The 25,000-nt window shown below is 37.3% G+C and overlaps 2 protein-coding genes and 1 long non-coding RNA gene across 4 annotated transcripts in view; 1 reads left to right on the top strand and 2 right to left on the bottom strand.

Moving 5' to 3' along the window:
* Positions 1-18,196, bottom strand: part of LOC144956493 (uncharacterized) — a 58,557-nt gene extending 40,361 nt beyond the window's left edge. For both annotated transcript variants that reach the window (XM_078887033.1, XM_078887034.1), the window contains exons 1-2: positions 18,087-18,196; positions 15,762-15,870 (exon numbers count right to left, since the gene is read on the bottom strand). In XM_078887033.1, coding sequence (XP_078743159.1) covers positions 15,762-15,843 — 82 coding nt within the window. In that variant the 5' untranslated portion in view covers positions 15,844-15,870; positions 18,087-18,196. The remainder of the gene's footprint in view (positions 1-15,761; positions 15,871-18,086) is intronic.
* Positions 7,651-11,522, bottom strand: LOC144956494 (uncharacterized). Its single transcript, XR_013641959.1, has 3 exons — positions 11,227-11,522; positions 8,621-8,727; positions 7,651-7,772 (listed from the first exon to the last, which is right to left on the bottom strand). It is a non-coding gene; the product is annotated as an uncharacterized LOC144956494 (long non-coding RNA).
* Positions 18,197-23,742: 5,546 nt separating the features above from the next.
* LOC144956366 (uncharacterized) overlaps positions 23,743-25,000 on the top strand; it is a 24,172-nt gene continuing 22,914 nt past the window's right edge. Inside the window, exon 1 of the mRNA XM_078886864.1 lies at positions 23,743-24,653. The gene's annotated coding sequence lies outside the window, so the exon portion shown is untranslated. The remainder of the gene's footprint in view (positions 24,654-25,000) is intronic.

Below are 25,000 nucleotides of genomic sequence, written 5' to 3'. Positions count from 1 at the left end.
CATCCATTTGTTCTTGTCCAAAGGTCATCATTTGGCACTTTGTCAACCCATTTCAACCTAAGTATTTGTCGAAGACCGCGATTGACAAAAGTTTGTATCTTGGCTGGTGTGGTCAAGGTTGTTCCCCAAGTCTCTGACCCATAGAACAGGACTGCTTTAACATAAGTGTTAAATATTTTGAGCTTGGTGTTTGTGGATATGCTGGACGCTTTCCATATTGGTCTCAATATTGCAACGGCCTGGCGTGCTTTCTTTATTCTAGCGAAGATGTCTTCATTAGTTCCACCCGACTGACTGATTTTGCTGCCAATGTATGTAAATTCCCTGACATCTTCTATTGCTGTGCCAGAAATGGTGAATTGTGCTTCTTGTTTGGCAGTTAAGGGTATAGTTATAGTATAACGTATTGTTGATCCTTTGATGAATAGTCAGAATATGTCATGAAATCAAATCAATTTTTATACTTGCTGAAGTTGGAGCATTGAGGTGATCATGGACCACAGAATTGTAGCGTTGTCCAATGCATTACGGCTGATTGCTTCGAGGAAAGGCAGCAAACGGTTCTTTATCCAGTCTTCAAACCCCTCTGCATTGACCCCAGAATGATAGTCTCTACCTTCCAGATGATGCAGAAAAAAAAGTTTGGCATTCTCCTAAATACCCAGGATCTTCACCACCTGCAAGAATATCAATGACCCTCTGTCAAGAACTCAAGTTCAGCCAGTTCCATACATCTTTGGATGATATCCATGTCAAAGTTGCCTTGGATCCTTTTCCTATCACGTCGTTCCATGCTGGTGGTCTCTCCGTCGTATTTCGATAATCATCTTCTAGGGGTTGATTGTGAAATTCCAATTCCATAACCGGCCTCTCCAATGGCTTATCGATAGATACAAGTAGATTTCTTTTCGCAGCTTACGAAAGCGTCGTATCGTATCCTATAGTTTAAAAGAGTATATGCTTTAAAAATATTTATGTTCTATGAAACGTTCATTCACAGATACAATTTTTCAAAGTTATATAAACAGCATACATCGTTAATATGACGATCTTGAGTATATTATAATCAATATTTCGAATGATTTAAAACTAGAGATTTCATATCTGTAATTTGCGACATGATGTAGATAACAAGCATTGAATCATAAATTCAAAATTTAAGGCAAACTACATAAGTTATGTTTATTGCAGTTAAAGCGAATTGTTTTTATTGGGAAACAAGTATGACTTGAACTCATAATCACCAGCCGGAACTCCGTGTCAACACAAGATGTTTTTGGAAAGCTATATGAATTCATGTCATATTTTGTGGTGCGTAACTTGTTTACATTTTTTACAGTGTTCAATATCGAATTTTTATGACAACTGTTTTTAAGTAGTTTTTTTTTTTTTATAGAGCAGTAAAATTAGCTGTCCCAAACGTAAACAATAACATTTGACGTCAAACGTGACCCAGATTTTTTTTATCAATGACCCGAACTATGCTGCAGTTGATCTTTAGTAATGTCATGCGCATCCAACCAACTTTTTGTTTACATGTTGCTAAGGCAGCAAACTGAAGTTGGTCGTGAATAAATTCCAGCTGTTTACTCTGAGTCTGTGATAGCTATGGAGGCCACGATCATATTATCTATAGCCAAAATGCCCCTTCTTTTATTTTGTAGGAAAACCATAATCATGGTTCCCCCTCCTCCCGTAAACAAAACCATATCTATGTTCAGGGAAACGAAGATTGTTGCTTGTTTTTGGGTAAGGTGGATCGTACTTTTTTATTTTTACAGCGTATCAAATGATCAAAGTCAAAGCATACGGTCAATGCAATGAAGTGAGTAAATTCGAATCTATCTCCTATTCTTCGCTCAGATGACCATTTTGAACAGAAGACTACTACTACTTCTACTATAAATGCACTACCACTACTGTATTATAACCACTGATACCACAAAACTATACTGAACTAACGGACCGTATGGCTCAGCGGTACGGTTTTCGTCTTGTCACAAAAGTCGAGCAATGCCAATGCTAAGTGTGAGCAGTAATAGGATTGGCGACTAATCGTGAAGAATTGTGGTCCCCGCGTTGTTTCCCTGACTAAGGCACTTTACCCCACTCGATTGAATGAGTATCTGGCTACAGAAATGACGGGTAGTGACAGTTATAGTACACAAGGGTCGCTTTACAGGCTGTATGACAAAGAAATATGGTTCCATACGGCTTGTTGAAGTGGGGGGATAAATATGAAACATTGTGAAGCGCATTGCTCACGGCTATCTGAATCTGTAGAAATGCCCTGTATAAATATTCATATTTATGTACTTGGTCCAACTGTTACTATTACTATTTCTACTACTAGACCTCTACTACTAATACTAATATTATTATTAATAACAATAATAATAATGATAATAGTAATAATAATAATAACAATTAATAATAATAATAATAATAATAATAATAATAATAATAATAATAAATAATAATAATAATAATAATATAATAATATAATAATAATAATAATAATAATAATAATAATAATAATAATAATAATAATAATAATAATATAATATATTATTATTATTATTATTAATTATTATTATTATTATTATTATTATTATATTATTGTTGTCAATATCACCGTTTAATGGTAAAAGTGTTAAAGATACTTGCAAAATGTTGGTGTTGTGTGAGTTGTAGCAATCGGCCTCCAGCGACAAGACCGTGACACTAAACATCCCTGGCATGCATTTAGTCATACAACATGAAAGCAACATTCACGGTAGCGTTAACTACGTCAAAGTCAAATCAATAGTGACATACAACCAGGACATGACAGTAAGTGAGGTGGAAATTCTCAGAATTGAAAACAGATACTTCAATGTGATATCTGTCAACAAACATCCACCAACGCCATTCAAGTGGCCAGTTACATCCACCACTAGTGAGAAACCAATGATTGTGATAGGTGACTTTAACAGCCACAGCACGAAATGGGGATACAATGAGAACAACGAAGATGTAGATACTGTTGAAGAATGGGCTGACCAATATAATCTGACACTCTTCTTTGACGCATGAATCATCCTTGTCAAGCGCTCGCTGGAGAACAGGTTATAACCCAGACCCTGCATTTGTGTCTTCCAGATATGTCAAAAACTGTCCGCAACCCCATACCAAAATCACAATCCGGACCAATCGTCATTGAGGTAGGATCAGTCATCTCTACGAGAACAAACAAATTACATGAACTGTGTTCGTGGACCTGGCAGCTGCCTATGACACAGTAAATCACAGGAAACTGCTCCTAAAACAGATCACAAAAGAACGGACTCCTTCAATGATCGGTAATTGCACCTATCCTTTTCGACGTTTATACCAACGACCAACCTCAGTTCGAGAACATCCAGGGGTTTCTATATGCTGATGATCTGTGTCTCGCGTCCCAGGCCTCTGATTTCAAGATCATTGAGGAGAGACTAACGGATGTCCTGGAGCCACTCTCTGAGCCCACATTTAAAGAGCTCAAAAGAGCTTACCCAGAGGAAACTGATAAATTTTACAAAGACCTAGACGATACACTGAACAAAATAGGAAACAAATCAATATTAATAATTGCTGGAGATTTTAATGCCAAAGTAGGAAAACGTCTCGACAGTGACACACTATGTTTAGGATCATACTCAAAAGGAAAACGTAACGATAACGGAGAAAATTAGTCCAGTTCTGTGAACAGAGAAAACTCTTCATAACAAACAGTGCTTTCAACCACCCATCAAGACACCAGACAACATGGGTAGGACAAAGGAAAGACCAAACCCAAGACAAAATGATAACAATACACAACCAAATAGACTATATCATATGTCGACACCGCCATAAACACTACTCAACAACTCGCGATCATACGGTGGTACACTGCTAACATCCGATCACAAACTTGTAAAAACGAATTTCAACATAAATGTGTACAGACAACGAAGACAGAAAGGTAAAACGGCAGTCAAAATAAACACGGCAAAAATAGTAAATGAGCGAGAATGTCGCATTCATTACCAATATGAACTTAACTCAAGTCTATGGAAAATAAAGCAAAACAGCAATCCAAACAATGAATGGAAAGAGACGCAAGCGGCAATGAAATATGCGGGGGAAGAAAGTGCAGGCTCTATTAATACAACTAAGAACAAACCAAATAGAACGCCTAACATCGCTATTAACGATCTATCGCGGCAACAAAAAGAACTTAGGATCAGGATACAAAACACGAAAGACTCGGAAGAAATAATAAACCTGAAAACGGAACGAAACAAAATACTGCATTCAATTCGATCACTTACAATAAAACACAGAAACGAGGAATTAGACAAAAAAGTGGAAGACATAGAAAAGTCCAAAATAACGCATCGTCTATGTTCAAAGCGACGAAATCTCTGAATGGAAAACCATTCGAGAACCCAAAACTACAGGATAAATTTGGCAAACAGACAACAAATCCCAACGATATCCTTGACATTGTAACTGACCACTTCCAGCAGAAATTTCACAAACAAGTCTCACAAATATCGCCCTTCTCAGGAAACCCTAGAGACCTAAACAACCGCATCACAACAACTGAAGTTAGAAATAGCATAAAGTGCCTAAACAATAACAGATCCCCAGGCGAAGATGAAATTCCCGCTGAATTGCTGAAATGCGGTACCCTCTCCCTGGATCTGAGCATTGCAAACATAATGAACAAAACATTCTCAAACACACAAAGACTGGGACATAAACAGCGGTGTCCTAATTACAATACAAAAACCAGGAAAAACGAAAGGACCCGTAAACAACCTGCGCCCAATAACATTACTGAATACCATAAGAAAAACACTGTCAACTATTGTCCTCAACAGAATTAGACCGAAAATAGAAAAATATCTATCACATAGCCAAAGCGGGTTTCGCCAAGACCGAAGCACATCGGACGTTGTATGGACACATAAATGGTTGGCAGCAAAGGCACTCAAAGAAAACATATCCATAACAATAACCGGAATCGATATGTCCGCAGCCTTTGATACGATCGACAGAGGAAAACTTTTGGAGATATTAACAGAAATAGTAGACGAAGACGAGCTCCGAATAATCCGATTTCTCCTCAGCAACACAAAGATACAACCAAGGATATACGGGGCCACAAAACAGACGCAGTTCGAAAGTAACATCGGGACCCCCCAAGGAGATAGTCTGAGCCCGATTCTGTTCACAATATACTTAGAACACGCTCTGAAAGAAGTTCGAAAAGTCATTCCAAAACCAACGACTCATATTGAGAATGCAATCCCTAGAGAAATCGCCTATGCAGATGATGTCGATTTTATTGGATCAACACCAGCAAATATAGACATCATACAAAATACCCTCATGAAATATAACCTCCAAGTCAATGCCAATAAAACCGAATTTACAACAATATCGAGGAACAAAGAGGAATGGAAAAGAACAAAGAAAGTCGGCTCACTAATTGGAGACACCGAGGATGTACAAAGAAGAAAACAGCTATCAAACGCCGCACTCAGTAAACTCACCAATGTATGGATTAGAGGTGACAAAATAAAGAGAAAAACCAAACTGAAACTGTACCATGCTCTTGTAAAACCGGTACTTCTGTATAACTGCGGCACTTGGGCGCTGACAAAATCCGAAGAAGAACATCTGGATGCCTTCCATCGCACACAGCTAAGAAGGGTACTGGACATCAAATACCCCAAAAAGATCTCAAATGAATCACTCTATAAGATCACAAAAGAAAGACCAATCTCCCTTGACATTTTACAACAACGATGGCAACTTTTCGGTCACATACTACGCAGGGACAAAAACATACCAGCAAACCAAGCCATGTCGGGATACTTCCAAAAACACGGGAACCTTTTCAGAGGAAGACCGATCACAACACTCCCTGTGATCCTAAACAAAAACCTCACAACACTTGGACAAAGCATTAGTCTCATAACGGCAGGGGACCTTGAAAATCTGAGAACCCTAGCAGAGGACCGGCAATATTGGAGACACCTCACACAGGAAATACTGGAAACAGCCAAGGCGACCCGATCTTTCGGTCGAGACGCGAAAGGCATCTAAGTAAGTAAGTAGTAGTAGTACAAAATGCTAACCCAGGAAAAACTCGAGAGTGTGCTTTCCATATAAAGTGCCGCCAAGTCTAAAGAAAACAGGAAACTGAACATCTCCTGGAATGGGGACATATTGGAGAACAACACATTCCCCATGTACGAGTACCTCGGTGTTACCGTAAACCGCACAATGTCCTTTTCTCAGAACACAAAGAAAACAAAAGCAAAAATGGCCACAAGAAACAACTTCCTAAGAAAAGAGAAGAAAAACTTACATGGGGAGCAGATCAGAAAACAGTCAGGACAACCATACTAGCCCTCTGCTATTCATTAGCCGAAAAGGTCTCACCAGTCTGGGCAAGATCCTGCCATGTCAAAATAACACCTGCCGGATCATTAGAGTAACTTGAAACCGACTGCAGTTCCAGTCCTCCATCGGCTGGCTGGCATTGCACCTCCCCACATTCGAAGAGCCACTTTTTCCAAAGCCCAGAAATATAAACAGAAAATGGACCCAAGGCACCCCCAACATGACCACAGCCCAATAACAAGTAGACTGAAGTCGAGAAAGAGCTTCATGACGGAAGAAAGCATCAACCCTGACCATGCAGCTGTATACAGGATTTCCACACAGAGTGGGACAATCATGCAAATGAAGCTGTTGGAGATCCGAGAAAAGAACTGTCCTACGGAACCGAGCTCCCCAGGAATGAATTGGTAACACTGAACAGAGCACAGGCAAAACTTGTGAGAACAACTGGAAGCATGAAAAAGTGGGGGCTGGCTGAGACTAGCTTGTGTACATGTGAATGCCCATAGCAGACATCCATAGAGAATGCCAGGATGGGCTCAGCTGCACTGACCATGACCTAAGAGTCTGCTCCCCAATGCTGTGGAGTGAGTTTGGTGTTGGTGCGACAAGCTATGATGATGATGACTTGCAAAATTAATGTCTTACACCTGGCAACATATAAGTAAGATGACAAAGATTAAGATTAGAATGTTAGGATGATGATCTTTTTAACATCAAAGTACTTTTGTAACCCGGCATTGCTAACTTTTATGTGTAACCCAGAATGAAAAGTTATTACAAAAGACGAATGCAAGATATTTAGATAAATTGCTAGTCTATCATTGTGGTAGACGTAAATGTATTAAATTTACATATCCAATAACCTGTAGGTTAACAGAGAAGGAAGGGCGCACAAGTTCATTGTAATTTGAAATTGAGGAGTTGGAGTTGGAACAAAGTTGATTTGCATTGAGTCAGAATTCAATCAAGTCTTAGATTGAAGAAAAAAGCCCAAAGAATCTTTCTTTAAAACAAGAAACCAAAAAAAAAAAACAACAAAAAAAAAACCTACAGCGTGCACCAGAATGAATAAAAACAGGACAGTCTTTAAACTGTATCAATGGAAATCACATCTTGCATATACAAGACCTCTAGTACTATTGTGAGGACTGGTTCTCAGTCTCACCCGTCCTGCCGTATCTGAGGGCCATAACACAACTTGTGAAATCCAAATAAGTTAAAAACAGATTATAAATTTATATCACTTTTATTGTCATTTCATTCATATTCATGTTATTCAAACTGAAAATCATTTTTAAAAATATAGATAAGATGTTTCTCCTTTATAAAGGTATGCTTGTATTCTCATCCTTTGAAAGAGAAAGAAAAAAAATAAAGAAAATTGATAATTATTACTGAAACTGTGTTGTTCCATTTTTTAAAATCTGTGATTTAAGAGCCTTAGCAAAAGCTTTGATTAACAAAGGTTCTGATATGCAACATCACATGGCCCCATCTATACAATTCTACTATTATTACAAATCAGCTGCATAAATGGATTCATCAGTACTCTTATCTTGTTGATAAATTAAATTATAAATATAGAAAAGGATATAATAAACTTTTTTAAATAATTAGAAAGTTAAATGGTAGACAAGATAAAGAGATCATTGCCTCTTTCTTTTTAAATTTCTTATTCATAACTAAGGAAGCAGGTTTCTTTTGCTATATTCTTCTTGACTTCCTATGTAAATGTTTCTTTCAAGTGTATAACAAGATCACAGGGCATTTGTATAAAGAAACAGGAGCCAATACCATTAAAATGGAGAGACGACTGCCAAAAATTACAAAGGGATAGAAATACATTGGTTTTAACGTATATTAGACGCTGTCATTAGAAAAAAGTTTTAAAAAATTTTTACAAACTACAGTAAGCTGCTTTTGAAATTAAGAAACGCTCGAAAGCAAAATATGGTCCTGTTCTCTTAATCACCGCTCTCTAGTCTCTAGATAGGTCAATAAAGCTGAGAGGTTTTATGAAGAATATAGAATATAGAAGAAAAACATTAATTCCAATAAAAAAAACATAGAAGGGTCCATAATGATATATGAGGAATTCTATAAGATACAGTAAAAAATGAAAGCCATTTTGATAATCTTGATGATATGATGATGATGATGATGATGATGATGATGATAATAATAATTATAATGATACTTCTTCTTGAATATAAATTGTTTAATTCCCATGGTATAGGCAGGCCAATGCTTCCAGAACAATTAAAGGAATGCAGAGACTCATTCTTGTTGTAATGTTATTTAGATCTGAAAAAAAAAGATAAGCATGGCATCCTAAACCATTTTCCAATGGTCCCATAAAAAGCAATATCATCTCACACAAAATCATAAAGTAAAATTCATATGGACCAACCAATGAATAAAACTTATAATTATCTTATTTTATCAATTATTATCATTGGATTTATTTAACTTTATATTTATTATTATGAATTAAATGCCAATTTGAAATTAAAATAGCAATGTTTGAATGAATAACTGGATCTAACTCTACAAGTAAAATGTAAATGTGCAACTTATTCAGAGTTCAGCAAGCACTTGTTACAGTCTGTTGCTTCATGTTACAGGAAAAACTCCAGTTCCATGAGCCTCATGACTCGAAAGGACCAATTATTTCAAGGTAAGATGAAATACCATTTATTGTTTAAAGAAAATTATCAAGCACTATTTAAGGTCTGTTGCTTCATGTTACAGAAACAGGAATAACTCCAGTTCCATGAGCCTTATTACTCTAAAGAACCACTTATTTCAATGTAAGAAGATATACCATTCAATGTTGAATATACAGACATGACCTATTTCTTAATGGTTTGCTTATAATCAATAAAAACATTAGAAAACATAATGGACCTGGAACTCAGATACCACTAGGTTGTTAAAACCGTTGGGTCAGGTCTAATTTTATCAGAGATTTATGATCATGAAGGCAAGATTACATAACCAATGTCGATTGGCTTTTTAAAAATGGGCTTTTATTTACCTTCTGGTGAACTCATTTGATCAATATTTCCTGTATTTAACTTTCTGATCACATAAGAAAAGTCTAATAAACATTGAATATGTTTTAATGCCTCTAGATTTTACTTTAAAGTCAAATAAAATATCTGATCACAAATAAAATTTTTGATAATTAGATCAATAGAGAGAGCTTTTCAAAATTGTTGGCTTATCATTCCTCAGGCAAAATTTATATAAGACATCATTTCACATATCATGGTGTTTCCTATGAATTACAAAATCCTAAAAAGCTTCTTCTTCATAAAAAAACGTATGAAATAAAATTAGGTAATCTAAAGTAATCAGAGAGGTTTAGTTTTCATTTCAATCCAAGGTAAATCCGTAAAGAGTTGTAGGACCAGGCCCCTCTTGATCATTACCCCCAAAATAGATTGAACTAACAGGGATGTGTATAAAACTGTAACAAAACCTCACGACCCACCACAACACTCATAAAAAAACTTAAACACAGTTTTTTCATTTTCATTTCTCTTGAGCCAAGGGAAACTCGTTGCTCATTTTAGCTGCACAGATTCATTCAATCGCTCCCCCCCCCCCCCCCCCCCTTTTTTTTTTTTTAAATCTTTTTTTTGGGGGGGCGAGTCTATACTTTTCTCCTTTTTTGTTTGGCCTTGTTCCGTTTCTGAGCATGAATTTCTTAAAATTGTTTTTATTTTTTTTTAAATAAAAAAATATTGTTTTTTTTCTCCTCTATTGATCTGGGAATAACCAATTTTCGTTATTGGCAGACACTGTCTGGGAATAATCATAGCGACGACGAAAATATCAGACCACACTCCCTGCATTTTACAATAAAATATGTTTTCTTTCACACAGCTAAAAACCAAATAAGGCGAAACGGCTTGGAAGATCCAAAACGTCATACATGTAGTTTGACACCTGCCAAATATCAAAGATGCGAGAAGGGGCTGAGTGGGACATTTTCTTTTCCCAGACATTCTCATTTTTTCACCCCTTCCTCCCTCTCTGCTATTCCTTCTCCCATCGACTCTCAGCAAAAACAATAACAAAAAGTCTTATGTGACAAAAAACAGCTACCAACTTAAATCCCTCAAACAACACAATTTATTGAAAATCGATGGAAGAGACCCTTTGCCTTTGTCTTGTTCCTTTTCCAGTTCCAGTCATGAACAGATAATGAGAGAATAAAGACTGTTTCGAAATCTATTATCATCAGGCCAGGAAAGAGCGAGAGTCAATAAAATATGACAAGCGGTGAAAGCTACGCACCACATAGATGAGGATTTAAAAAAAAACAACAACTTTTGTTGAGATTTCAACTACTGAGGAGGGGGCGTCTGCTTTTTTTTTTTGTTCCTTTCTGTTTTGTTTTTCGGTCAAGTTATGACTGACGCTGACACTGACACACGTTCTAGACTGTAAACGTTACCCATAAAATGTCATAAATTACGAAAAGTGTGTTCTCTCACAGAATATTCAAATCACTCACTGAATGAGCATGAAGCAGACATAAGTGAAGGAAACGTAAACTCTGTTAGTGAGAATCGGCGAGTGAAGCTGTACTGTAACTGTAATGACTGACAGTGACAGTCAAATTGCGAAGTGAAATGAAAACAAATAAACAAAGCATTCTAAAATTATGCTGGTGAGACATCCAAAGTTAAATACCCGAACGCTATTATGGATTAACATTGAACTAAATCGTTTCCTGCTCTCAAAACCAAATGATACAAATTACAAACTCAAACACTGAAATTGGTATCTTACCTTTGCATGAGTTGGACTGCCATTCTTTGCTGGTGATTAAGAACTTTAGCAGCCGGACAACGTTGCGCACAAAACAGGTCTCCCGTATTTGTCGTTCAAATTGTAGATAATACACAGTCGGTTAAAAACAAACACGTACAAATAAAATAGTTATTAATTCAAATTCTTTGTATATGGCTAAATTATTCCGAAAACCAGATTTCAAATAGTTCTTGTTTTGTTCACACAAGCGCATTGATTTTGGAGAATGAGATTGACCGTGGTCTAAAAATAGACCGACAGTAATTTTTGATAAATTTTACGATTTGTTTAATAAAAAAATCAATATTTAGATATTATTTGACGCGTGATCGAGTATTTATGAATATGTGTTTGTTTTGCCACATAACAGCCGAATTTTAAAGGTTATTTTTTTCTATAATTTACATTGGAACGTGAGCTGTCATGACAGGAACATGTGGTTTGCCATGTGCTTCGAGACATTGTTTACGTCTGGGGCACCTAATTTTACTGATCAATAGGTCTTAAAGAAGAAAACTGTTTTGATAACGCGCCAAAATGGTCCAAAATCTACATTCAGTTAAGACAAATTTTGATTCAAAGGGAGACACCATTTTTTACAATTTTTGATAGAGGGACAGCTGAGAAAAACCAGAAAAACACGCGCCATTAATAAAAAAATCTGACTACAAATTAAATAGTTTTGAAATATATTTTTTTCTTACGCCCTCGCGTTTTGGAATTCGAACTTTGTTCCCAACGCTCACTCGCAAGCTCGTGCAGCGGTTGGGAACACTTCCCGAATAGGATTCAATAGTCTGATGTCACGTCCGCCCAGCAACGAGCAGATTGGTTTTAAACAAAGAAAATCGGTACTTTTTACTCTTCAGCATTATCTAGAACTTTTTCACATGTCATGTGACCAGACTATATAAAAGTCAAATCATGATCAGATTTATAATGTTTTTCTCCTCTGGATATTCTTTTATGGTCGTCGGAGAAATATTTCATAAGGGCGTCCGCCATTGTTCCAATAATTTAGAAACAGTTACTAAGTTACTATACATCATTACGAGGGAAGTGACGTCACAACAGTTGAAGCCTATTCCAAAGAGCAAGAGTGAAAGAATCGTATATTATATCGAAATGTGAGCAATTGCCTTCAACCGGTGGTATTCCTTGAAATTTGACGATTTTTTCAAATTTCCGAGATTTCGACAGTTTGATGAAATCTTCGAATTGTATGCATGAAATACTCGATTTTGAGCATTTTTCGAGTTGTACAATGTTCAAAAAATAAAATTTGAGCAGGTTGTAGAAAGAAAACAAACTGAACATATTTTTGAGCTTTTATTTAGCGTAAGATCCACTAAGTGTGCTCAAACCGCTTAATAATGCGTCTCCATCCAACAGCAACACGTAATATGGAGATCGAGACATGACGTCTTGGCGATGTTACAAATTTTTTTTCGACAGAGACAACGCTGTTAACGGCCAGGTACTCATTTTAAACCTGAGTGAGGTGAGAAAATGTGAGTAAAGAGCCTTTTCTTAAGACTCATCTATGCGTCGAGGAGCAAGACTCGAACCCAGTTACTTCCAACCCGAAAGCGAGTGTCGTACCACAACACCACAAAGCCGCACATAAAGTTGATCCAAGTGAGAAATAAGGGAACAGGTATCGTTGTAAGGTCAGAGTAGGCTGATTTCGGGGACGACTTTATTCTATTATTTTTTCTTTCCTCGTTTGTCTGGAAGTTTCGTATACACTCTTAAGAATTTCAACTCTCTCCTTACCGATCCTTTTTAGTATTATCCCAATATGGCAGGCTTACCCAGCGGACTAATTGATTATTTCAACTCAAACAAGCTCTCTATTAAACAACTCGTATTAATTAAACAAAAGATCATTCTTCAAAGTTTGTGATGTACAAAATAAATCTGAAGAAGAAAATATGTATATTGTGTGTAACAAATGTGACGATTTTGCCGAAGGTGGTAAGGAGAGGGTTAAATATATAAAATAAACAAAATTCCCTTTATTCACCCCATAGGGGGAATTTGTCTCTAAGGTCTATTCCAAGGGAAGACTGGAACGAATAACCCAGCCGTCAGCCGCAGTACAGCGCCGCGAATTGAGCAAGGGAAAGGTGACTTGCTTAAGGCCACATAGTGCAGCGGCGGTTGATCGAACTCGGTACCTTTCGGGTACGAAGCAAAGACCGTACCGCTGAGCCCGCTACCCCTTTTAACTTTTAGGTATAAAAGTAACCTTTCTTATCAAAACGGTACTAGGTATTTGTAAGCAAGATGCCTGTTTATATTAGATGTGTTAAAGAGTAAAGTAATTTGGGATTTTAACACACAGTGGCTTAGTGGTTTGGTCTTTTCTTCATAACGGAACGGTACCGAGTTCGATGACCCTCGCTGCGCGTGGTAGACTTGAGCAAGTCACCTCGTCCAAGCTCAATTTGCTGCGCTGCTATGCGGCTGACGCCTGGGTTTTTCCAGTCTTCCCTTGGAATAGACTCTAGAGACAAATTTCCCCTGTGAGATGAATAAAGGAAATTCTCTTTATTTTATTTATCATTTCACTTATGGTTCTTATTCCCAATTACATATCTAGAATGTCCATAAAGTTTTACCCTGATTTCAAAGACTTATGTGGTCTAGTGGTATGACACTTGCTTTTAGATCGGAAGACCCTTGGTTCGATCCTCGCTCGGCGCATAGTTGAGACCTTGAAAAAGGCTCTTTACTCATATTCTCTCACCATACTCGGGTGTAAAATGAGTACCTGGCGGTTAACAGCGTGGTCTGTCGGAAAAAAATTGCAATATCGCCTAACAGGCGTCATGTCTCGTCCTACATATTAAGTTTTGCTGTTGGCGTCATTCAGGTCTTAGTTATGTTTTTTGCCATCCACATTTATGAATAAATTTCTGTATTACCCAGACTATAAACGTTCAAGGTTACACATAGTTTTGTGTGTCAAAAAAATATATTCAACAGTTGTAAGACCATCGATGTTATATGGAATAGAGACAGCAGCTACAACAAAGAAACAAGATAAAGAAGTTGAGGTGGCAGTAATGAAGATGTTGAGATGATCACTTGGCTGGACAAGAAAAGATAAAGTGAGAAATGAACGAATTCAAGTTTAAGTGAAGTGAGGAATGTATCAATAAAGATGAGAGAAGATAGACCGAAATGGTTCGGACAAGTAAAGAGACGAGAGAGGGAATACGTGGGACGAAAGTATTGGACTTACAATTAGCGGAAAAGAGGGGAAAGGCACGTCCAAATGCTAGATGGCTGGATAAGGTAAAGGACGATATGAAAGAATTTGGTCTGGAGGAAGATGATGCTCTGAACCGAGATGCATGGAGATGTGGCATTCATTATGACAATCCTGCAAACTGTGGGATAAGCTGAAAGAAGAAGAAGAATGTTGTGAGCGTATTGGCCAAGCCCATGCTATATATAGACAGTATGCACTTGGATCAGAAGCTCACAACATTGCCATCCGGAAGTATAACGGACCAACACACAAAACTATGTGTAACCATGAACTTTTCTAGTTTGGATAATACAGTTAAGTGAGAATTACTCTTAAACGCGGATGGTAAAAAAAATAAATATCAAAGACCCAAGTGACTTCAACTTCATTCTATCCATACACACTTTTTCTGTGTTGTAACTGTAATCATTAGAACAGTGGTTATTTTATTTTTACACATACCAACAACAGTAAATCTGTCTCGTTTGCGATGTTTACTAATCATTTCCATTGTTTACCTAATGACGGTTATCTAATAATCAATCATAATCTAGAGCTTTTATATAAGGCAATATCCACTAAAATGTGCTCAAAGCACTTTACAAAGGGTCCCTGACAAACAGCAACACGTAGCATGTAGAACGAGACAAAACGGCTGTTAGGCGATATTACAATTCATTTCCGACAGAGACAACGCTGTTGACGGTCAGGTACTCATTTTACACCTAGTGCGGTGAGGGAATGTGAGTAAAGAGTCTTTTCCAAGGACTGAACTATGCGCCGAGCGAGGCTCGAACCCAGGACCTTCCGATCCGAAAGCGAGTCATACCACTAGACCACATAGCCGCACACGTCTATTTATTTGGTTTACAACAATGCTCTGCATGACAAGATAAAAAAAAAAACTCACAAAACAAGGCACACAAGCACAACATAAATCTTGCAAGGCACTGAAATATAATAACAGACACACACATACACAAACTTCATACATTCTACACACACACGCAACACACATGTAACTCACACTCCACACACATACGCGACACACACTACACACACTACAAACACACGCAACACACATACACACTACACACACACTACACACACACTGCATACACGCGCTAAACACACACACACACACTCCACACACATACGCAACACATACTACACACACTCCACACACACGCAACACATACACACATTTCACACACACGCAACAGACAAACAGCACAATGTGTACATAAAAACTTACTGGGAATTCCATTGCTATAGTTAACGAAGACACTCAGGTAGTAAACTGCGGCGACCAGCCGGAGAACGAATACGTCAGCCATTGTTGATAGAGCTACAATCTCATCTCTCTTCCAGTAGAAAAAAAAAAAAAAAAAGTTTAATGACAAATATACATAAAAAATGATAAATAAAATTCCCGTTATTCAACGAAAATTTGTTTCTAGGGTCTACTCCAAGGAAAGACTGGAATAACCAAGGGGTCGGCCGCAGTGCAGCGCCGCAAATTGTGATGGGCGAGGTGAGTTGCTCAAGGCAACACAGCGCAAAAATGACACTTTTATGGACAGAACAAGGACATAGAGAGGGAAGACAATTATTGGAACTGTCTTGAATGAACTAAGCAAAAAATACACGTTGAAAGAGAAATCATATTATTACAAAATTACCATATCACGTTCCTTTGTTTCCGTTATTAAAGTGTCGTTATTTAAATCAATATAATTGATGCTTCGTATTTTGAAAAAAAAATACTCACAACATTGGCCAGCCGGATCTGAATTAACAACACACAAAACTGTGTGTAACCTTAAACGTTGGTAGTCCAAGATTGATATAAATCTAGTGAGATGTGACACCAAAATGGCTGTCTAAAAACAATAATAAAGAGGTAAGTGACGTCAATTTCGTTCCTTCTATAGATAGTATGCGCTTGGCTAAGGATCTCAAAACATTGCCATCCGGAAGTAAAACAAAGCAACACACACAATTATGTGTAATCTTGAACGTTTATAAATAGAACGAAGATGACGTTATTGTATTTTGCCATCCGCATTTGTGAGTGATTTTCACTAAACTGTATTAACTTGACTATAAAAGTTTATGGTTACACAACGTTTTGTGTGTTGGTCCGTTATACTTCCGGATGGCAATGTTGTGAACTTGTTAGCCAAGTGCATACTATCTATAGTCAGGTTAATACAGTTTAGTGAGAATTACTCATAAACATGGATGGCAGAAAACAATAACAAAGACCTGAGGGACATCATCTTTATTCTATCTATAAAAAAAAACCTAAATGAATATTTCTATGACCCGATACAAATATCGTACAATTATGATTAGTCCAGGAAATAATAACTCAAAGCAAACACATCATAATGTACCCCTTCTATGGTCAAAATACATATGCCTATGTTTAGGTTGTATGTATAGATGGAATGAAGTTGACGTTACTCGTATTTTTGTTATTGTTTGTTTTTCTTTTGTTTTTTTTTTTCTTTTTGCCATCCACGTTTATGAGTTATTCTCACTTAACTGTATTATGTTGGTCCGTTGTACTTCCGGGTGGCAATGTTGTGAGCTTCTTAGCCAAGCGCATACTATCTATATAAAAGAAGAAGATAAAAATAAACTGGCAAAGTGACGACAAACGTTGGATGTCTCAATCCTGAGGTTGTCAAAATGAAAAAAATAAAGTGAATAATTAAAAAGACATACACATACACAAAACAAAAAACAAAACAAACAAAAAACAAAAAAAGGAAGCTTTAATATGTCAATCACAATTTTTTTCACCAACTTAAATAAATATTATCAGAAATATTTATCAATAAATTATCAATTATTTTTTAACTAGAACAACTTCTATAGTGAACACAATATTTACCCATCATTGTTTATCAAGAGTGAATCATGCTGTCAAGGGGCATTAATTTTCTTCGGTATGGATAGTATGCGTTTGGTGAAGAAGCTCACAGCATTGCCATCCAGAAGTATAACCGACCAAAACACAAAACTATGTGTAACCTTGAACATTTATAGTCTGGTTAATACAGTTTAGTGAGTATTACTCATAAACGCGGATGGCAAAAGACAATAACAAAGACCCGAGTGACGTCAACTTCGAACTATCTATATTATTTGAATTATACATGAAATAATACCATTTGTAATCCTTTTATCGTTAGCCGGATGGGGGTTTTGAACCTTAACGTTAAGTACTTTGCTCATTGTAAAAGCTGTTATATAAATATTCATTTTTTATCCGTAGAAGGAACAAATATGACGTTACCCAGCTCTTTGTTAATTGTTTTTAAAACAGCCTGTTGGTGATTATTTCTCAATTACATTCTATCAATCAGACTATATTTTTATAAATGTTCAAGATTACAGTCTGTTTTGTGTGTTAGAATACTTAAATTGGCTGGCAGATGTTTTGAGTATTTTTCCTAAACTCATAGCATAAAAACATTTTTCTTTTTCAAACAACAGCTTCTAGCACTACAAGCTTAATTGTCACTGAGATAGTTGCCTAACTAGTAACATTTGAGTATTAAAAACTAACCTTTCAATAATTCCACACGAATAGATAGACAACAACTAAATAAATATTAAATTTGTGCAATGTTTGTTTTGAGATATGGTTCATCTCTTTTAGTTTGAATGCAATCACAGTTGTCAGCTAGCAACAGTCACAGCGGTGGCGTTCCCTCGGCCACACACACAGCCTCGATATGAGCCATAAAACCGTAAACGACGTGGGCCTACCATCAACATTAACTCATTCAATCCTAACGATTTTTTCGATTTTTCACAATTGAAAAAATATATTTAAAATGAGCATGTACATAGATAGTTTTATTCAACTCTCATTTACATGCAAAAACATAAATCATTAGCTTTGATACTACGCCTATACTTTGTCTCAGAAAAAAATGTAATAAGTAGGCATGGGGTAAACGTAACCCTGGTAAACTACGAATATAGTCGGTGTTAGGGTTGAGTGAGTTAAGGGGTACAGGCTAGATGAAGGACACGCTTTGTTCCCAGGGTGCAAATAAAATTATACAGTAATTCGTGAATTAGCAGATGTGAGTATTTTTGGAATCTCCGAGTATCTAAGTTTGATATCGTTTCTCATACCACTTATATCATTTATTATTTACTGTCCATGTTCAACATTTTAATGTATTTTAATGATGATATGTATTAAGCTAAAATCCTCACAACATCCTCTAGCCTGATATAACGTATAAAGACGTAAAAAAACTAGGTGTGACCTTAAACGTTTATAGTCTGATCGATATATTTCAGTGATAATTAATCAGAAAAATGGCTGACTGAAAACAGTCGCAAAGAACTGAGTGACGTCAATGTCAACCCTTGTATAAGGGCTAACCCACACCGGAGACTGACTCCGACGACCCGGTACTGCCGTCCTCTGCTGTCTTTCGGATAAAGACGCCGGGCACGGACAAAATACTAAGAATAAAGAGAAGAGCCGCTAGACATACCCATACCATGCTCGAAAAGAACGCCCTGAGGTTTTGCATACTGTATGGAGTGTTAAAAAAGGAGAAAGCACACTCTGAATACTCATATCTCAGTAAACTATGGGCACAATACAGATTGCATGCACTTGGTTAAGAAGCTCACAACAGTGTCATCCGGAAAACCCACTCTCATTCGGACAGAAAGGTTCAGGGTTCGTGTTCCTCTATAAGAGAATACTTGAGCCGTTGAGAAAAAAAAAAGTCTCTGGACTCACATTCTCTCACCGTACTCAGGTGTAAAATGATTACGTGGCCGTTAACACTACGTACTCTGGAAAAAAAAACAATATTTTAAAGTTTGACAAGACAACTCGTTCTTCAAATATCGATCAATATAAATGACCCTCACCTTGGAAAATAAAACTCTCAAACCTGGAAATTAGCAAAGAATGCCATTCTATTTTTCCTTCTCTGCATCATCTAGAAGGTAAAGAATATAATTCTGGGATCAATGCAAATGTGTATGAAGACTGGCTAAATACTGGTTGCTGCCTCCCCTCGAAGCACCCAGGTGTATTGTATTTGACAACGCTACCATTGGATGGCCTATGTTTACTTCGAGGCTCCAACTTCAGCAGCTATAAAACCTGACACGATTTCATGGCTTCAATCAGGCAGAACCACATTATATTCTGACCATTAATCAAAGGGTTACCTATACTACATAGTAAAAAGAAAGGAACCAGAAACAGTTTTCAAAGCAGGCCTTGTAATCAGGGAGTTTTGACACGAGGTTGCGCGACTTTCCCCCATATCATTGTGAGCGCAATCCAATCCAGGCCATTGGGCCTAAGTAGAGGGAAAGATTGAAGAGAAAGAACATAAAAATTACTCTACTGACGAGTCAATAAATATTATATCAAGAGAAGACTGGGAAAAGGCATGCTCCAACTTTCGCAAAATGGAGGAAAATTACATGTCATTGGATATAGTGATGCTCTGAAGGTGCATACTGGTTATATATTGGTTGGCAGTATGCACCTTTGTAAGGAAGCACGAATTAAAATAGAATACTAGCATTTCTAAAATGTGCGCAATTAATTAAGTGAAAAGAGGGGAGGCGGGAGGAACTGTGTAATGCAGTTTAGAAAGTGAAATATAAAAACGTGTAGACTGTTGTTGGAAAATAAATACAATGGAATTTAAAATAAATACAAAAAATAATAAATAATGGATGTCGGTATAAGTATTAAATCATTAATGACAGCAGCAGGAAGTCATCTGTGGTGTTTCATTCACCGTTAATCTTTTGTCAGGAGTTTGTTATTCAATTAAAAACTCTAGAACAATCTTTGATAGATTTGTGAAAGTTTAAAATTTCCTAATTTGACTATTGTTTTGATTCTCGGCCGCCATTTTGATTTGTGAAGTATTGAAAAGTAGTGCAAAGCAGTCCGAGTGATTTTTTTCTATTAGGGTTAGCTCGAGATCGGAGGATTTTTAAAAAATTAGGGTTAGCCATAAGTCTTAGCAAAGGTGCTAGGGTGTTTGTTTTTTCTATTACTATTAGGGTTAGTTAAAGGTACTAGGTTTTATTTTTTCTTGGGGTTAGTTGAGGGAATATTATTTGATTTGTTTCCCTTTGTATGAGCTTTTGGGAAGCCTCCCCATGATCGTCTTTCAACTCTGCTCACGTCTGCTACTTCAGGTTTATTTTCACAGTTAATTTTCTTACCACAACCTGTTTTCACACACGGACAAATGTATGTTGCTGTGTCACGGTTCAGAGGCTATAGTGGCTTACACAGACAACGTTGTTTACCAATAAACCCTCATTAAATGATGGTGTGTACAATATCGAATAAAAATAGTTCTTTCCCGCGAAATTGCGGGCTTTTTATAGTCCATGAAAAAAATGCTTTTTAATTAAGACAAATTGATTCAGAGGTTCATACAAATATTTGCAGCTGTGCATTGAGGGACAGCTGAGAAAAGAAGAAAAACAAGCGCCACTTATTAGAAATCTGACTATAGTTATCTCTAGTTGTTATTTATGAATCATCATCATTGCCTTTTTTACCCTGGGTCAGGGTATAGGCCACAGACAAACAGTTTCCATCCTTCTCTATCCCGAGCTAACTTTTTTTGGATCTCATTCCAGGTCTTACGACTTCTCTGTATATCAGCTTCTTTCATTCCAGAAAATCTTCGGTCGCCCAAGCTAAAAAAAGGATTTGGTTTGTCTGTCTGCGTTTCTGTAACGGTTTGAGTTTAACGGAAAGGGGTGTTAACAGTAATCAAATTGACGTCACTCATTACCTTGCTATTGGTTTTTACCATCCACGTTTGAGTAATTCTCACTAAACTGTATTAATTTTAAAAAATGGAAAATTTAAGATTGAGCTTATATATAGCGCAATATCTACTAAACATGGGGTCCCTGACCAACAGCAACACTTAACATGTAGGAAGGAACATGACGCCTGTTATGCGATATGACATTATTTTCGGACAGATACAACCCAACGCTGTTAAAGACCAGATACTCGTGTTACACCCCTGAGTACGGTGAGAAAATGTGAGTAAAGAGCCTTTTCCAAGGACTCAACTATGCGCCGAGCGAGGCTCGAATCCAGGACCTTCCGATCCGAACGCGAGTGTCTTACCACAAGACCACGATATAGCTGCAACGTAGCCTTTCATAATATAGATGGTCATCATCTAGTCAGCTGATCCTGCGTAGGACGTTGCTTCCCGAATTTTCTTGCGAAACAGATTACGGTTTTCCGCCAGTCTACTTGCTTGAGTTGCTGTCATTCCCAGCCATTCACATATATCTTGTTCCCAGCTTCTTGTTGGTCTATCTCTTCCTCTCTTGCCGTCTACCCTTGTCTGCAGAATGTGCTTTTCTAATGATTCGTGGCGAGTCGTTATATAGATGGTATCTAGTGTAATTCCTGCTTTGTGGCTAAAATAACGACATATTGTAGTCTATCCTCTGTTTCAGATGGCATAATAGACCTTAATTTCAAAACACGCCTAAGTACCCCCAGTTGCTGTGTAGAGTCACGCTGCCTACCACTTGCAAAACCTAAATCCTATCATATAACTGGGGATTACCAATTTATATTAGTAGTAGTAGTAGTAGTAGTAGTAGTAGTAGTAGTAGTAGTAGTAGTAGTAGTAGTAGTAGTAGTAGTAGTAGTAGTAGTAGTAGTAGTATGAGTAGGAGTAGTAGTAGTAATAGTAGTAATGTAGTAGTAGTGGTAGTAGTAGTAGTAGTAGTAGTAGTAGTAGTAGTAGTAGTAGTAGTAGTAGTAGTAGTAGTAGTAGTAGTAGTAGTAAACCTCGCAGTCCGAATGGCGCTTGCTGAGAATTGTGTGCTTCAATCATAGTCGATGAGTATATCTGCTCTCTCCATCCAATTCGCCTCGTCTGAATCCAGAAATTCCTATTATGTAGAGATATCCCCCCTCCATTATCAGCACCAACTCTAATACATAAGTTCTTCCGACTAAATTTGAACTTGATCCATATATACTCAAAGTGTGGAGTCAATAAATAAGGAATACAAGAAACAATTTAGTGTCGTGGTTTTGAACCAAGTCGATTCGTACTAAAGCTAAACTTCCTACCAACAGAGCCACTGACCGGTCTCCCTAAATAGAATTCAATATTCTGATGTCACGTCCGCTCAGCAACCAGCAGCTTGGTCTAAACAAAGAAAATCGGTACTTTTTATTATTCATGCTGGCTGGAATTTTTTCACATGTCATATGATTAGCATGTATAAAAGTTAAAATATGATCAGATTTATACTATGTTTCGCCTCTGGATACACCGTTATGCTCATCGGAGAAGTATTACATAAGGGCGCCCACCATTGTTCCGATAGTTTAGAACCAGGTACTAAGTTACTATGCGTCATTAGGAGGGAAGTGACTTCACGACAGTTGAAGCCTTTTGGGACAGAGAAAATACCAAACAAAAACAAAAGATGAAACTAGCCACCGCCTGGCTGAGAGCGGTTAGCCAAAAAAGGTTTTTTTCTCTAAGCCAGGCGTCGGATACACCTTACGATACTAGTTTTAAAAATTGAGCTTTTATATAGCGCAATATCCACTTAACGTGCTCAGTCCTAGAGATTTTTTCTACTTTTCAAAATTGGAAAAAATGTATTAAGATGAGCATGAACATAGATTGTTTTATTCAACTAACATGTAAAATCAAAAACATGAGCTTCGTTACTACGCCTATAATTTGTCTCAGAAAAGTGTAATAAATAGGTATGGGGTAAAAGTAATCCGGGGTATACTAAGGATTTAGTCGGTGTTAGGGTTGAGTGAGTTAACGTGCTCAAAACGCTTTACAGGGGATCCCTGGTCAACAGCAACATTTAACATATAGGACGGGACACGACGCCTGTTAGGCGATATTACATTTTTTTTCGGACAGAGACAACGCTGTTAACGGCACGTTACTCAGTTTACACCTGAGTACGGTGAGAGAAAGAGCGCAAAGAACATTCCCCAAGGACTCAACTATGCACTGAGCGAGGCTCGAACCCAGGACCTTACGATCCGAAAGCGAAGGTCATACCACTAGTTGTGTTTGATTCACAGACACCGTAGTAAAATAATTTATTCTCACATTTTTATCAGACACTCCCATATTCCCTTTATTTTCACCAATTAATGATGTATGTACCCGTTTCACAGATATAGATAGTATGTGCTTTGCTAAGAAACTCACAATATCGTCATCCGGAGGTAAACGGACAAACACACAAAACTGCGTAACCAGGAACTGTTATAGTCTGATTAATACGGTTTAATGTGAATTACCGACACACACGGATGGCAAAAAAAAAAACAAAAAAAAAACAAACAAAAACCAAAGACTCGATTGACGTCAAATTCATTATATCTATTACCCTGGGTAAGGAATTGAACCTTAGACCTTTCACCTATGCCTATAATATCTATATCGACCTATCCACCATCTCCACCATCCCCACCACCAACAGCGAAAAACCACCACCACCCTCACCACCTTATCTTCATCATCATCTCGAATCACCACCACCACTTCCACCACCACCACCACCAGTACCATCATAAAAGCAAACTACAACTACTACAACATCTGCTGCAAATGTACCCTTTACATCATCAGCCATACACCCCACGCCATCTCCCTACCCCTCCCCAATAAAAAAAAACAACAAAAAACCCCAAACACAAAACAGAATTGAAACCGCATACAACTGTTACCCTCTCCAAAAAAAGACCGCCAACCGATTTTACGTCTCCTCAAAACTTTACATAACGATATCATAAAATCACAATTGACCTTATGCCAAATTTTTGTCATCACATCCACGTCACAATCAGGACCAAAAAAAAAAAAGATGAAGAAATAAAAAAGAAACCCGGACCCCTCCATTAAAATAGCGTATCATGTGGTGATCTCGCACAAAATATCGTACGTTTCGTATATTCACGAGAGACCTTACGATCGCTATCTGGGAATGATAATATCATTGTTGTAATTTTCTACAAGTTTGTTTACAGCTCGTTTTAGACTCTTTTGAAAGAGTCATTTCATTATTACTCAAAAGATTCTAATCGGAACAACAGGTTAGTGAATTAGTCAAGATCATTTATTTGTATTAATCATATTAGCGAAAACAAAACATAATAATGGAAAATAATTTATTCGGAAGGTCTTGGGTTCGAGCCCCCTTCGGCGCATAGTTGAGTCCTTGGAAAAGACTCAGTACTCACATTCTCTCACCGTCAGGTATAAAATCAGTACCTGGCCGTTAACAACGTTGTCTCTGTCCGAAAAAAATGTATAATCGTCTAACAGGCGTCATGTCATGTCTCTTTATACATGTTACGTGTTGCTGTTGGTCAGGGACCCATTGTAAAGCGCTTTGAGCAAGTATAGTGGATATTGCTCTCTCTCTCTCTCTCTCTCTCTC

Source organism: Berghia stephanieae, chromosome 11, assembly GCF_034508935.2.
Source record: "Berghia stephanieae isolate SIO BIC M18660-M18661 chromosome 11, UCSD_Bste_1.3, whole genome shotgun sequence".
Classification (NCBI taxonomy): Eukaryota; Metazoa; Mollusca; class Gastropoda; order Nudibranchia; family Aeolidiidae; genus Berghia; species Berghia stephanieae.
This window is presented reverse-complemented; position numbering and strand designations above follow the sequence as displayed.